At 50.6% G+C, this 16,187-nt stretch overlaps 3 protein-coding genes across 3 annotated transcripts; all 3 read right to left on the bottom strand.

Moving 5' to 3' along the window:
* Positions 1 to 26: 26 nt before the first annotated feature.
* PV10_07200 (uncharacterized protein) lies at positions 27 to 3,003 on the bottom strand (the record flags this gene model as incomplete). Its single annotated transcript, XM_016372072.1, has 1 exon — positions 27 to 3,003. One exon carries the CDS (start codon positions 3,001 to 3,003, stop codon positions 247 to 249), a length of 2,757 nt encoding a protein of 918 aa, XP_016221404.1. The 3' UTR covers positions 27 to 246.
* Positions 3,004 to 8,889: 5,886 nt separating this feature from the next.
* PV10_07199 (uncharacterized protein) lies at positions 8,890 to 10,472 on the bottom strand. The gene has a single exon (XM_016372071.1). The coding sequence runs from the start codon at positions 10,456 to 10,458 to the stop codon at positions 8,995 to 8,997; it is 1,464 nt and encodes a 487-aa protein (XP_016221403.1). The 5' UTR covers positions 10,459 to 10,472; the 3' UTR covers positions 8,890 to 8,994.
* A 3,948-nt stretch (positions 10,473 to 14,420) lies between these two features.
* PV10_07198 (uncharacterized protein) lies at positions 14,421 to 16,100 on the bottom strand (the record flags this gene model as incomplete). The annotated part of the gene is made up of 1 exon (XM_016372070.1): positions 14,421 to 16,100. The coding sequence occupies one exon, from the start codon at positions 16,098 to 16,100 to the stop codon at positions 14,421 to 14,423; it is 1,680 nt and encodes a 559-aa protein (XP_016221402.1).
* Between the last annotated feature and the right edge of the window lie 87 nt (positions 16,101 to 16,187).

The following is a 16,187-nucleotide window of genomic DNA, read 5'->3' as shown; positions in this document are numbered from 1 at the left end:
TGTCTATAAAATCAAGTACTAGGTATCTAGGAGCCTCTCAAATCAAGTCTGAATTGATCTCCAATGTCAATGTCAATGTCAAAACCAGGTCTCGGACCGTCTCACCAAACCAAAGGCTCACAAAGGAGTTGCTTGCATTCAAGTTCCAAGGGGTTGGATTGGGAGACCGAACACTATTCATCCAACTGAAAATAATGTATAGACGGTAACGTCGGTCTTCAATCTCACTCGCCGTCTTCGATCTCGTCACCCCTCAGGCAGCATCATCTCTCCTTCCTCTTCCCCATTCTCTACAAACCGCCGCAAACCCACCACGCCGCCGCCGTTCTCCTCCACACCAAGCTCCTTCCGCCTCAAAGCACGCTCCAACCTTCCCTCCTTCACATCCCATGCCTTGATCTGCTCCTCAATCTCACCCAACTCACCCTCAACCAGCCCATTCCTTAGACAAAACGCAATGAAGTTCCGCCAGGAAGAATCACCCGTACAAACCAGGGTGCTGGCATCGCCAACAACCATGAATCCCTCCATTGCCCTTGTCATGGCCATGTTAAACCGTTTGGGCTCATCAATCACCCCCAACCCACGCTCTTGATCTATCCTGACAAATTTGACCTCGTCGCCTTCAGGCCCGCGCCTCGTACGCGTCGTACATAACATGACGATCCTGCTCTCCAACCCCTGGAATGCTTCCAATGGACCAACATTCACCGCGGCCAACCCCTCTTTCCGTAATGCTGTTCTGATTCTCGTCACTTGGGCACGGAAGGGAGACATGATCATGACTTCCTCGGGTTGAAGATCGGGTATTTGGTTGAGTAGGGTCTGAACTCGGGTGAGCACAATGCCGATCTCGTCGTTGTTGTATAGGGAGCCGACACCTGTGCCATCACCAGCAAGGATGTCATCAACTTCATCGGGGCCCGAGTTCTGGATGAAGAGGACCGGCCAGTTGGGCTTGCGCCAGCCGGGCCATGACGTCGTGATGGCGGAAAGGGGAGTGAATTCTGGAATGAGGTTGTCGAAGTAGAAGAGCGAGGAAGGGACAGAAAGAATGGCTGAGTGGGAGCGGTAGTTGCGCGTAAGGTTTGTGAAGGCAGGTCGTGGTATTGGGAGGAGCTTGCGAGTGAGAGGTTTAAGACCGTTGGCCATGGAGAGGGGGTGATCGGCGTAGAAGGGGAGATTGAAGAGGCGTTGGAAGAGGGAGATTTCGAGACCAGTCCTCTGCGCGTGTGATTCCAGGCGTGGGCCAAGTTGGAATTCGTCACCCGCGAGCACAAACTGTGGGCACACAAGTTGACACTTTGGGAGTCGCGCCAGTGGTAGAACTACTGAAAGCGGGATGAGAGATTCCGGTTCGGTAGCTTGGGCGGCTTCATCGAGAAGAAGAGCTGTCCAGTGTAGTAGTGGTGTAGTCAGACCCTCTACAGTGGAGGGGGATACCGCACTCATGGTGCTGAAGGCTAGTTCGGCCAGATCTTTGTTAGTCAGACGTGCTTCAATGAGTATGTTGGCATCTCGACAGGTGGTGACTACAATACTATACGACATCAGTTGGCCAAACGGTGGCAGACTGAAAAGGCTGTGTGAATCGGTATATGAATATAGAATGAGTTTGTCGGGTACTTCAGCAAAGGATCGAGTCCAGCTATTGAGTCGAAACAACTGATTTCGGTCAAGCCACAGCGAAAGTCGAAGCGCGAGAGTATCTGCAGCCGCATCGGATGGTGCGCAGATGAGGAGGTGCGGGTGAACGGCCGATTCATTTCTCGCAACCAGCTGGAGGGCCATCTCCACGATGGTCTTTGTTTTGCCCGTGCCAGGTGGTCCTGATATGAGGTATGGGACCGTCCCATATCTATCAGCAACGACGGCTGCGACAGCCTTTTGTTGCTCAAAGTTGAGGGAGTCATCTCGCCATTCTATGTCGAATGAGGCTGCTGATAGTTTTGTCTGCATGCATGCGTCCGATCTGTGCGGGAAAAGCATGGACCGCAAGGTAGTAGTATCTGATGAGCCAAGGGCGGCGTGGATGGACTGGACGGCGGACAACAGTGGCATCGTCTTGGGCACTTGCAAGATGAATTTGAGGTTGGCGGTTTGAGGAACCTTGCCTCCATTTTCAATGCGAAGTAAAACGGCTTCTTTGGCGCGGTTAAGGCCCCATACCACCGCACGATATTCTCTGCCTTCAAAGGCCGGGTGGCATTGTCCCTTTTCTTGCATATGTTCTCGCCACATCTTGTTTTGGCTAAACACGACCAGGTGGTCATTGAGAAGAATGGGCCGAACAAGCACGATATCACCCAGATCGACACGAGGCGAGTTTTCGCGCAAGCCAGGAACATGGATTTCAAAGAGCAGCTGGTGAGGGTCCCGCATCACAATAGGGTGATTGTAGAGTGAATAGTAAAACAGCCGCTGGTCCAGAGCTGCTAATTCTTCTCGCAGGAGAGCTATAAATCGGTCTTGATATTGTTCTGGTTTGACAGGAGTCTGGCGGTCGGGAATCAGGAGACCCAGAGGGAGAGGCCATTTGTCACGAGGCTGAACATGGATGTCTGCTCCAAAGGCGGCGGCATACTTATCTGCATCGAAATGACGCAGAGGTGTACAGGGCACATAAGCTACCACTGACTCATTGATGGCAAGAAGCCAATCAGGGACATGAATTGGTGCATAAATATTCAACTTTGTTGCTGGATGGCCTCTGTTGGTTTGCGCGGGCCACTCCGTAGAGACTCTATCATTGGGTTTATCATTTTCAGAAGCACTTTCGGTCGTTTCAGGGCGCTCCGACAGCGTTGGCCCTCGAGATCCTTCGTCTCTGGGGGTGACAATGTCTCCGTTAGCTGACTTGATTGTTATCACATTCCTCTTGCTCGGCACCTCAAAATACGTAGGGAGTGATCTTTCAGGGGTGGTGAACTGCTGCAGAGGCCACCGTCCACCTGGCTGTTGATCAGAGAGAATTATAGGTTGATTCGGGGAAAACTCAGACATCTTTTAAGGCTATCCCTGCTGAAGAGGAAGAGACCCTGAGAGATTGAGTTCCTGTGGCGTGTTGTGAGGGAAAAGGCTGGCGGTTGGCTGTCACACTGGGTGACTGGTCCAGTCACGTGCCCGTGCGCTGGCCGGCGCTCGACGCTGCCAGCGCTCTTCTTTTCTTTGTCACGTCCGCTTCCTGCTCGAGGACAATCAAAAGAAAGGATTTAAAATTCGTGATGCTACCATGACTTGCTGCCGAGGCTGGGCGGAGAAAGGAGATTCTCAGCGCATTCCCCCGCTACGGAGTACTTAGTTAGGTAGTCACTTGGCTTCTTTACGTAGCATCTGGATCATTTGAATACCAAAGCACCCACTCCTTTGCTCGATCAATGGATCAATCTAATACCCCAGCCATCAAGGCTCCCACAATGACCAACGCCGGCGCATACCCCCAATGATTCCACTGCCCATCACCAACGACACGAAGACAAGCCCAACCGTCAACAAAAGCGACAGCAGCACCAGCCAGAACAATGTACCCACAGGCACGACGACTACCCAAAAGTGCGGTTATCAAGACTGCAAAGCCCATAAACAGGTCCCTCGCTCCGTAAATCAGCATCAGTGCCTCGATGACGGCTTGGTCGGCGGATGCTATGGGGACGGGGAATTCGAAAACCGAGTATGCTGCCATTGGTCGTAATAGTGCGTTGATGCCAAAGCCGGTCCAGATCGTGGCAAAAATTCCAGCGATGAGCAGGAGGCGGTTGGATTCAGAGGTGCGTGACTTGGTGACAGGAGTGGGAGTTGCATTTTTGGCCATTGTGATTGTCGCTTGGACCTCAGCAGGTTGGAAAGTAGGTACTTGGAATTTTTGATTTGTCCAGAAGAGAGGTCTTGATTTCGGTGAGAAGAACAGCTTAATTCTGGACCAAAAGAAAGGTGTACACGGATGAATGATTTGAGGACAGTAAGAACCTATTTGAACATGGATTTATTTCATTCGCCCCCCTGCCTCAGGAAACATCCAGATCAATGCTTATTATATACCCTGAAGCTGAATAAGGTGGGGACGGTTCATAGGGCACGGCCTACAAAGTTATGCACTAGTATCCCAAAATCGATCCAAAAGACACCCTCAAGCCCAAACGATTGGACCGAAAGGCAACCGCTGCCTGAAATAGTGGGCCGAAAATTATATCATTCAAAATCAAAAGGTACCAAAAATCGGGAGTATGGAACTTGTGTCACCCATTGCGATGACTGTTCCTTGGCCAGATGTCGGATTCTGGAACCATGAAACTCCGAAGGGGGAAAGTACTATATAGAGTGCATAAGTATATTGCGCTGGACTGTTAAGCCTGAACGGTCTTTAAATAAAGTACTTGGGTAATAATCCACTTTTCGCCTATCCTTAACGAGAGTGTCGAGCATCTTTGGTAAAGTCTAAAGCAGTGGTAACGATAAACAGAATCAGAACGAGAACACTAGGAACGAGAAAGCCTAGTTTAAAGGCATAGATGGGAGCAAGAAAAACTATTAGAAAGATAATGATAGGAAGTTGAACGAGATGGCGATCGTGACGCGAATAAGAGTGGCGACAGCGAGATATCGTCGTCATTTTGCGACCAGGGAGAGGAAATTCGTCCTACCAGGAGAGAGAGGTGAATTGTAGTGATAGACTATAGCTTGGTTCTCAAATTACAAGATCAAGTTTCTGCATCAAGACCAGGCCGAAATGAGCTCCCAGAGCAGTGAATGAGCATTGTGACGACTTCTCAACTCCTGTCATCATGCTTCCAAATCCACCACAGCCTTTTTGAAGTCTCTTGCTTTTACCTCCCTGGCAAAGAGAATATCGAGTTCCTCATACGTGCGTCCCTTAAGTTCAGGCAAACGGAAATAAGCCCAAATCATCCACAGCACGTTGATTCCTGCCCAAAAGAACGCCACTTTGCCCTTCCAGTCGAGGTTGTGCGGATTGATGAAATATGGACTTGCGACTCCCACGACAATCGAGCTCGCAGCATTCACATTCTTAGCCACAGCTATAGTTCTTCCGCGCAATCTGGTCGAAGAGACCTCACTGAAGATCGTAAATGCCAATGTGCCCACGGAAAGGTTGTAAAAGACATTAAAGAGCAGTGCAAGCCCCGCTTGCGCCCAACCAATGGCGCCGTTCGACTCTGGACCGAGAGCCAAAAAGCCGATTGTCAAGAGCACAATCACCATGCCAGTCATACCACTGAGAAGCATTCGCCGCCGCCCAGTCAGTCCGAGGACGACCCAGGCCAAGATGGTTGTGCAGAATGCAACGCCAGTGGCACCGAGCCCCATTCCAAAAGATTCTCGGGTCGAAAGCCCTAGCTGTTGGAAGAAGTACGAGGATGGGACCTGTCCTCCGCCGGTCATGGGCTGCATGGCGTAAACCGCACATGCGATTTCGGTTCGTCGAAGGTTCGATCCCTTGAAGCAGTCGATGATTGCAGTTCCAGATTCTTGCTCCTTTTCAAAATTATCCGTGTGCAACATCATCGCTATCGTCTGCTTGATATTGTGTGATTCCGATGCGTGCGAGAGCCTCTGCAGAGACCGCTCTGCATCTTCCAGGCGACCTTTGCGGACATACCACCAGGGAGATTCAGGGGCCAGGAAGATGAGACAGAACAAGGGAAGTACCCACACCCATTGAATCGCAAAGGGAATTCGGTAAGACCATTCGCCTGGGTAATCTTGAACGCCATACACGACACCGGCATTGATAAGTTGTCCAATTACCCAGCACAGGTTGAGATACGCCGTCAAGTAACCGCGGAGAACGACGGGGCAAACTTCTGAGGCGTATGCTGGAGCAAGCACCGCAAAAATGCCCCAGGGGATTCCACACAATATCTGACCGACCAGTAAGACAGGCAAATTTGGTGCGAAGAATGTAGCGAAGATGGCACCGCCCATCAGCACCAGGGCCACTAGCAACAATGGTCGGTAGCCGTACCGCTGAGAGAGAGAGCCCGCCACCTGTGCCGCAATGATGTTTGTGATCATCTGCAGATAGGACAGCATGTTCATCCACGGTGACGAGATTTGGTAGGAACCTTCCGAGAATGTGCCATAGTCTATCTTGAATGCGTCCACGCCATACATATTCCCGAGGAGGGCCATGTCATAACCTTCCATGATGATGGTCATGGAGACAATGAATGACCAGAACACGGCTTTGCGATACTGCTTGATTCCCTGCCAGAATGTCGTATTGTGCTCCACAGCCGTCGCCTCCCTTGCATCCTCAGTCACCTTGGTCCAGTTGTCGGCCTTTAGTGGCAATTCGGCCATTTCTTCCTGATAATCAATTGGCTTGCTCTCCTTATCGCCCTTCATTTCACTGCCGTTATGAGCCATCGTCGAAAATAGATCTTGAGTGTTGACAGCAAGCCTTTCGTCCAGGTGACCAGCAGGCTTTGCGTTCATGTGCTCCTCGTTATGGAGCTGGAGAGCTTCATCCGGGGAAAGAATGGCATTTTAATACCCCATGGGCAACATTTGCAACTCCAGACTCTCCAGTATCAAAACTGAGTTCAGCGACAGAAAATCTCGTCGGGCCGATGGCCCCCGGTGGACCTCCCCGTCCACCTCCTCAATTTCGCCCTCGTGGCCGAGCTCCCCCGAGGCAACCCAGCCAGCTTGGTGGCGGACGAAGTTAAAATTGTACGTGTGATGAATCAGCTGAGACTTTCACAGTTACTCCCCCACAGTCATCCCCATAGGGCTTGGACGATGTGGAATGCACTCCGCACAAGGAGCGAAGTTCTGAGGGCGCCGAGAACCAATCGGCAGTCTAGGCCGCTGACCCCCGGAAGAGATGAAAAAAGGCCAGAAAAGCAGAGGGTCACGAGAGTGTCACTTGTTAGCTACTTGGTCATATCATCGCGCAGAGTCTAGCGCAGTGGATGTCGCAGACCAACACGTTGTGCCACCGACAATTCGATAGAAATTGCTACACGACCTTGTGTCCGGAGTAGCAAAGTTACCTTTTTTTGTTTCGACTATCACTTGACCTGTAAGGCCCACTACCCACCTTCTACACCAAGTTGTCTGGTCGTCGGGGCCCGTCGGATGCACCCAAGAAATGACCAGCTACAACAAGAATCGGAGCAAAGTGGCCTGCTCAGTATGTCGGGCCAGAAAGACGAGATGCGATGGAGCTCAGCCCAAGTGCTCCTTCTGTCAGGATAACGGCTGTGTCTGCAGATATGAGGCCCCGCAAGGTCCTACGCAAAGCCCTTCGGTGGAGACAAATATCGAGACCATTCTGACAAAGATTTCATCCATCGAAAAACACCTTGGGCTGGGGACACAGTCGCCATTGTACATCGCGCCCGAATCGACGCGTGAGAAAAGTCGTCCCCCGAGGTTTGCTTCTCTCAGTATCAAGGATGATCAATTTGCGGCCATCGTGTTTCACACTGACATCAACTTGTCAACAAATGCCCGCTCTCTTGAGTTGGACCATGCTCTGGAATACAACAACGGCGGATCGGTGGCAGTTTTCCGTCATAGTGCACATGAGTTGGGGCATTTGTTCTTTCGTCACACGTACAACTGGTTCCCGATTCTAAGCAAAAGAGAGATCTTCGAGAAACTGCCCCTTTTGCAGAATACCGTATGCGCTGGAAGTCCGGACTTGTTTTTACTGCTCATGGTGCTAGCTATCGGCGGGTTGAACGCGAATGATTCTATCGGACCATTTCAGGCAGAGCAGTTTCACACGCAAGCGTTGTCCATGCTTGGATGTGTTCTGGAGGAGGTTTCATTACGGTCGATACAATGCGTCATATTGCTCTGCATTTTTTACGGACTCAAACTTATGCCGACGAAAGCTCAAGAATACCTTTCCATAGGCTCCATCAAGATGCAAAACCTGATGGAGATACAACCAGTCAACAAGTCGGTGGATGAATCGGGAGACATCGTTTATAATCTCGGGGAGTACGAGACGAGAGCGTTTTGGGCATTGTTTATACTGGAAAGTGAGTATGCCGGTGTGCTTTATTTTGCCAACACAGGACTGTTTTCCTATGCGAGCAACATGAAGTTTCCCTCCCTGGTAGAAGAGCCGTACCCCTGGCCAGGATCTCCAGAATCAAACTCGTCTGAAATAGATGAGTCAGACCCTCATTTTCTGGCAGAGATTGGGGTGAGAAAGATCATCGACAGAACATGCTACACGTTCAATCACTCACAATCGCACACCACGGGCACGACCCCATTTGCCTCGATCGTGGCCAAGGAATTGCAATCGCAGCTGGATGAATGGTATCTCTGTCTGCCACAGTCCATCACGTTTGACAAGTCGACGTGGCCAGTGACCAATACAAGGCACAGCACTCGAGCGATCATCAGAGCACAGTATTTCGCCACAGCCATCCTTATGTATTGGCCGTGCATGATGGAGATCATCATGACCGGGGAGTGTCCAACTCAGGAGCATCGAGATGTGTTCAAAACATCCATCGACTCGTATGTCCAACTGGTGCTGTGTGGAACCAGCGTTCGACTCTCGGAGCTGCCGACAGCCTGGCCTCATGCCGTGAGCATATTTGCCATGACGGCGACCATTGTACGCATGATCCAAAGAGCTCCACTTGCTTATGACAGACCCGAGGAACTGAACTCTACTATTCAACAAGCTTTTGCTTTTCTCGAATCAATGGCCCGGTCCAGTCCAAGTGTTAGATACTTCACCACCATCTTACACGACTTGCATAATTGTCGGATCAACTCGAACTAGTCGGGAGTCAAGGGGGAGGGGGCCTCCCTTGGAACAATAATTTAGACTACTGAGCTCTATGGTGACAATAGTCCTTGTATCTTGAACAAAGTGGTTTGAAAGTCATCAAAATTGCTTCCTACACGAGCTTTGACCAAATGCATGCCATTTTGTTCCACGTCCTTGGACGAAATGATTTTTATTACACAGCAGGCACTCTTTTTTATCTTGAGAGCCTGTTACCGAGTGGCCAGTGTTGCCTTAAATGTGACGACTCCATCTTCGACGTATGGCTTTGCTGTGAATGGCCGGTTGAAATATTGGCGATACGACAGCGCGACCTGTCTATCAACGAATACTTCCAGCACGTCGCCACGTAGATACAAGTCGATTTGGAGCTTGCCGTGGGAACGAGCTTTAATCCGGTTCGTCACAGCGGGCACCGGCAGACGATCGTCTTCCTGGCCTCCTGTCGGACCACCCAAGCTGATGACCCCAGAGCTGGCGTCGAAGAAAAGCAGCAAACCGTCTGTAAGCTCCTGGTTGGTGTAGAGCGCCAGACCCACACCGCCGGCCAGATCCTGGATGTCAACTTCAACCGAAAGCCGGGTGAGGCTGCGCGGTAGAGCGCCAGTTTCGATTTCGGCTTGTGAGAAGCCACCAGCCACGTTGGCTTGCCATTCTGTCGTCGTACCACCGGATGCGTGCCGAATGAGGAGTGGTTGTTGGGACGTCAGTTGAGCGTCGACTTCGCTTGGTATTCGGACGCACAAACGATCATCTTCACCGACGTAGATTTCGCGAGGCAGGCACATGTCCCCGCCCCAGAGCCATTCGCCTCCCTCTGCGAAGCCACGCCGATCGTGGACCCAGCCAAATGCGATCCGGCGTCCCTGCGAGTCTTCCAGAGACTTTGCGGCATACCAGTAGGGGCCGTCGAATGCTGGATATTTCGGCGTGCGCCAGGGGCCAGCCAGATCGTCCGCCTCGCGGTAGACGGTAGCGGCATACTCAGTGAAGCGGGAAAAGACTAGGCGCCACTTTCCCCCAAGACGAAACACCTCCGGGCACTCCATCGAGTATGTGCTGCCTGGCGCGTAGAAAGGTTCACGCATGGTGGTCCATTTCATGAGATCGTCAGAAGTGCTCAACGATATCACACCCCTGCGTCCAGGAGGCCCCTCGCGCGCACGCGAGGTGATGAGCATCCAATATTGCTGGTGCTCTTCATTCCAGAACACATAAGGATCACGCCAGTCTCGCTGTTCGAACCAGTCGCTGTGCGGGACATGAATCGGATTCGAGGCACTCTTCTTGAAGACCACGCCATCCGTGCTCGTCGCATGGCAGATTGTCTGCGGGATGTCCGCTACACGTCGACCACCGGTGTAAAAGACATGCAGCACGCCATCGACTGCAATGAGGGAACCTGTCCAAATGCCGTCGATATCGGGGTCGTCGCCCGTGCCGAGTGGCAATGCAATCCCGAGATCCTGCCAGTCGACGAGATTGTCGCTGACAATATGCCGCCAAGGTGTGCGGCCGCGGTCAGGCTGATCGTACTTGAGCGCTGGCGCCTCCAGGTAGAAGAGGTGGTACTTGCCCTCGTGGAAGAAAGGGATAGCATCTCCCTGCGGACCATCGACACTGGGATTGCGAACGTCCAGCGGGTTCATCGAAACCGCCACCTTGGGCTGTGACATGGCTACTAAGTAAGTAGGTATGTATGTATCTTGTCCAGATTGATGACTGTCAGTGCACAAGCGCCTTATTATGCACAAAAGTATACGCCACTCCTAAAGTCGACGGCTTGGTATCCCAATGTGGCCAGCTACCACTGATGCCAAACGGTTAGTAGTCTTGACCGGTTAGAGGGTGATATTCCGTCAACTTGTATGGCCGACGAACATCCCCAGCAAGACTCTCTTATGTGTACATATGTAGTTACTAACCTTGTGGTGTGTGTGAGACAAATAAAGAACTTGGAACCTTTCAACTTGTGGCTGGCGTTCTGGTCTGCCCTCAAGAAGTGAGCGGGTCCCGACGGCCCCCGAGGCTAAGGAGAACATCGCCAGTGACGATCTTTCATGCATGCTAGTACTCCACTCTGTCGCTTAACACTTCCATCAAGGAAAAGCTAGATCTGGATCTGTTTTGGCTTTCCCCAAGCTGTCTGGCGAGGCTAACATGGGTCTTTTTAGCAATGCCATGCCCCATAGTTGACCGATTATCCCCGGACTGCTGGTGCGCGGCCGTTCAGCAAGGTTCAATGGGAAGCAGAACATCGCCAGAGATGTTCATCATGACTCGGCATGAGGGCGCGCGATCGTAGTAAATATGGAGAATGGTCTGCCACTTGTCCAGCTCGAGTTTGAGCATTCCCAGCAAGCCGAGCATTACGATTATTGGAGAAGGCCTGAAAACCCTGGGCTTATAATTGAAACTATAGTCTCCTGAGGTCGAGACATGCTTTCTCGTGTCCGTGGTTGGTATTATGTACATGAATGTGAGCCACATCGTTCCTACTCTTCTTGACTTCTTTGGTCTCCTAATACTTTGCCCCACCTTAAGCCCCTCGGCCCAAAGCTGGTGTAGATAAGGTACTTAGGTATATGTGCACTGGAAGACACGAAACGGGCAAGCAACAGCAGACAGAACATGACCGTGCTTGTCAAGAAACACGAGGAACGGCGACCTGCCTTCCATTTTACGCCACAACAGGGGTTTATGAACGATCCCAATGGACTGGTGTATAGCAAAGGCATTTGGCATCTGTACTACCAACTGGACAACCGAAGCTTGGTTGCCGATCATGCAGAATGGGGCCACGCAACGTCGACGGATCTATTGAGCTGGAGGTGGCATAAGAAAGCCATTGAGGCACCATCAGATCATGAATCAGTATGGTCCGGCTGTTGTGTGATTGATCGCAACAACACCTCGTTGCAATTCGACGAGTCAACTAGCCCTGATGATCGAATCGTCGCCCTATACACACTCCGAACTGAAGGGCACCAAACGCAGAATGTTGCCTTCAGCTCCGACGAAGGCTACACATTCACGCCGTACAAGCACAACCCAGTACTTGACATAGGCTCGGCCGAGTTCCGTGATCCCAAGGTGTTGTGGCATGCGCCGTCCAACCAGTGGGTAATGGTGATTGCAATATCTCGTGAGTTCAAGGTTGGCTTCTACGGCAGCCCAGATCTCATCCACTGGCACCATTTGTCCGATTTTGAAGGCTCTGGTGTGCGTGGATATCAGTATGAGATGCCCAACTTGGTGGAGGTGCCGTTCGACAACGACAATCAACGCAAGAAATGGGTACTTTTCTTAAGCATCGGCCCTGGTGCACCTCTGGGCGGAAGCTTCACCCAATATTTCCTGGGTGAATTTGATGGCACCAGATTTACCAGCGACGACAACTACCTGCGAACAGCTGATCTGGGCAAAGATTGGTACGCGGCGCAAACGTGGTCCAACTCTCCAGACGACACGGCATATGGTATTGCATGGGCCAGCAACTGGCAGTACTGCAACCGGGTCCCCGCTGAGTGTTACCGGTCCGCCATGTCACTCCCTCGCAAGTTTACCGTCCGCCAGGTTCCTCTGAATACAACTACAAAGTCTCTGTCGCTCATTTCGCGGCCTATCGACCTTGAAAAAGTGCGGTTGCCGACCGATGATGACATGACCATGGTTTATACCAACGGCTCGACCAAGGCCTACCCTTCCACTCAAGTCATATACAAGAAGCAGCTACAGGGCTCTGGTTCATTCGAGTTCAAACTCAACATTTGTTCAGGGACGCCCGCTGTCAGGGCGACAGTGGACATTGCAAACCCTAGCGGCCGCTCAATCGGACTCGACTTTCTTGTCGAAGTCGAAGGCATGTACATCTCTTTGGCTCGAGGTGGAATTCGAACTGGTTCCTCGTGGGACCATCCTCTGTTTGACGACAAGGTCTGCATGTGGATCCCAAACACCCAACCTGTGTATGATGTTCACGTCATAATAGATGCTTACATCTGCGAGCTATTTGCCATGGATGGCGCTTATGCCTTTACCAACACGTTCTTTTTGGAAGGCGGGGTTGTATCGACCTTTAAGGTGTCGCAAGATTCCCCAGTCACCGACGTTTATGATTTTTACGAACTTTGTGCAAGGGGATCAACTAAGTAAGTAGAGTAAGTACTACCTACTTACTAGGTATATTCTGTGAGTACCAGAGATATAGACCAGTGGAACATCGAATACTAGGTACCTACTTACCTAAGTACTTTATATTCATGTTGATCTAGATCGTAGACTTCAAAGCCATTGTCTCACTACGTCACGCTGCCCCCCTTAGAGGAGCTCAGGTTAAAGCGGCACTTCCTCAGGCTGGAGGCTCTGACGAGAAATGATGGTTGAAGATTTCTTGTGTCCTAGGATCCAGGGTATCGAGTACCTACTAGGTACCTGACTTAGGTACCTACCTAAGTACTGGTACTTAGGTACTTACGAGGTACTAAGTAAGTTACCTCAGTACTTACTAGTACCTACTTACCTAGGACAATACTATAGTAAGAATTCTCAAGTTGTACCTTACCATCTTATGTAAGCTTGCACTTTTACTCCACCGTCCGTGCATCCATGCTCAGCGCTATCCTTGATTTAGATGAGGCCGTGGCATGTCACTAAAACTCCCTGTCTGATATACCATGTATGCAGCACCATATTACCTTCAAGCCATAATATGGAAAAAAATATTCGTTGATGTCGCTGATGACTTCTGGTAGCTCCTTCCGGTTTCTGCTGCTGCATTTCGGTCGGGCCGTTGTTGCCAATTTCGGGCAGGTACGACTCTAGAACTGTTCCTGTGTGCCTATGTGAGGTAAGTACCTAACCTAAGTAAGTACTAACTTACGTAAGTACTAAGTACTTAGAGTACCCTTGTACTAGGAAGGTGCTGCAAGTCTGGGATCGTAGGACAGTGGCAGTGACGGTACCACCCACCATGATGATTATCACAATGTAGGTAGTACCTAGGTACCTAGGTACTTACTTACCTAGGGTACCTACCTAGGTACTTAGGTACTTAGTTGTCTAAGCGTGACTCTATATTATAATTGAGGACACTGAAGTACTATACTACTAGGTAGGTACTTGGTACGTACCTAGTAATCTTCGTAGAGACGGTTTCGATGAAGGACTTCAATTCCAGTTGTTTCATCTGGAGAGGAGTAGACTTAGTTGAGGTGAGCCATCTCTGATTGAAGTTGCAGCGTTTAAGTCTGATTTCGTCATGGAAAAGTCTGACTTGATTGCTGTTGACTAGAATGGATGCACACAAGTCGCATGCCTCAGGATGCACAAATGGATACATAAGTAAAGTACCTACACAGGCCCAGAAGGTCCACACAATTCAACGCCAGGGTCCCCAACTCCACCACCAAACCAGGAAATCTCTTTATCGAAGGCATCCAGGGCGTCCCAATCGCGCCAGAAGACAGGAGGAAGTAAAGAAGCAAGCCAAAGCGCGTCGATGAGCACAATTTCCTTGGACTCAACAGGCCCCAATCCTAAGTGTTGCTTCTTTAAAAGGTTGTAGAGAATAAGTACCTTAAGTAGGTAGGTACTTAGGTACCTAAAGTACTTACCTCGAATACACCAACAAGACGCGTCAGAATATTTCGATTTTCCGTACCTGACGCTGATTCCCAAGGATATGTAGCCTTAACTTCAATGCTGGGACACTCCAGTAACGGTTTCCATCTCTCTCGCGTTTCATATCCTTTGGTGGAGTAATCTCACCAACTGGTTCTGCCATAATTCGCAACTGAACTGAACCAACCCGGAGATGCGCGTTGACTCCCCGGGTTTTAATCAGTACCAGCCCGACCAAGAGGTGAGTTGTGGTGAACAAGGGCAAAAGGAGCAGACGTCCGACTGCGCCGCCCGCTTCCGCCGCCCGTGTAGAGTCTTCCAACACGATTTTTTGATCAGAGTCTTCTTCGTCGGCCGCCATAAAGTGAAGTCCCGCCACGGTAACGCCGGAAATCTTTCTGTTCGACCACTTGAGTCTCAGTGGTAGACAAAGTCCTCGAGCCTGGACCTTGGAGCGGCGGACGGCAGGTGTGCTGTTGTCGACAGTGGTCGAAAGCTGCATATCGCTGACGAAGTGATCCCGTACACCGTCTAGCATTTTCGGAAACTCAATTTCGCCATCGACCGATGCCCATGACCAACTCGGGGCACGACAAGATGTTTTGCTGAGTGGATAGTCTTCGATGTCCAAAGTGGCTCTGTTCCAAGCAAGATCGTATGTGAGGGTCTTTTCCCACATACCTGCAATATAGGTGTCAGTCCTCGATTGCATGAACTTTTTTGCAATGCCCAAAAATGCAACGAGTTTGTCACCTGGTTGACTCAGTGCGCATCTCGAGTACGCACTCACCAGTTGCTGCCATAAGTCAACAAAACCGTCCAGGTCAGTACTACCTGAATCCTGGGTTGCCGCCGGGGGATCTTGCAATATGTCGCTTTTTCTCATTGTGGACAGACCACACATTTGCGGTAATCCGTTGGGAAACATTTCCAAGGCTTCTAACTCTTTGCATTCCCAGCCGATTTGAGATGGCCCAAAGTGTATTACTCGTGGGGCCAGAATGCGCTCTTGGAATACCCAGCCTCGGGTGCTCAGTGGGGCCTCGTCGACCTCGTCCTTCCATATATCGCCGTCGAGCACATAATATTGCTCCAGTCGACCCTGCATATCGATTTGTATGCGAGACGGGATGATTGATCTCCACGATCTTCGGTGGAACAGCGATTCAGTACCGTCTTCGGATAAGGTTGCGGAAATGTTGAAGAAGGCATTCGAATAGACTTGATCCATCTGCTGAGATTCACGTGCCCAGTCTGAACGATAATCTTCTCCTTGCTGAATACAAAGGCCATCAATCCAAAGGTAATGAACGCCCAAGGCCTGGGCGATTTGAATGGCATCTTGGAATATTTGAGGCAGAGTGACGGCGTCGATACCCTTTTTCAGCCGTTGCATTGTAGAGGGCTTCAGCGTCTCGTACTTGTGTTGGCCCCAACGATGGCTCAAAGTCACGTACGGTCCATTTGGAGGGTTTTCTTTTGATACGATAAGCTTGACGTTCTGGGCTTTGCTTTCAAAATGGAGCAATCGAGTGGGATACCAGCTCCTCTGTCCTCTTTTACAGTTTTCGTGATTCAGAGCACATTCCTGAATCCAGCCTGTGACCAGACGAAGATCAGTCTCAAAGCTTCTAACATCAGAAAATGCCCTGGCCGGATGTTTATTGAATTCTACTTGCAACTTCATATTAGCCATTCCTGCCACCCAGGACGAAAGCCGCGATACTGGGTACCAAGTGAAAGGGCATATCGTACCTTTTTTGGGAAGCAAAGCCAACTCTAA

The sequence above is a fragment of the Exophiala mesophila genome (assembly GCF_000836275.1).
Source record: "Exophiala mesophila strain CBS 40295 unplaced genomic scaffold supercont1.5, whole genome shotgun sequence".
Classification (NCBI taxonomy): domain Eukaryota; kingdom Fungi; phylum Ascomycota; class Eurotiomycetes; order Chaetothyriales; family Herpotrichiellaceae; genus Exophiala; species Exophiala mesophila.
This window is presented reverse-complemented; position numbering and strand designations above follow the sequence as displayed.

What these genes read in the sequence shown, in the direction of transcription:
- PV10_07199 (XM_016372071.1), bottom strand. Translation starts at nt 10,458, where the DNA reads ATGTCACAGCCCAAGGTGGCGGTTTCGATGAACCCGCTGGACGTTCGC.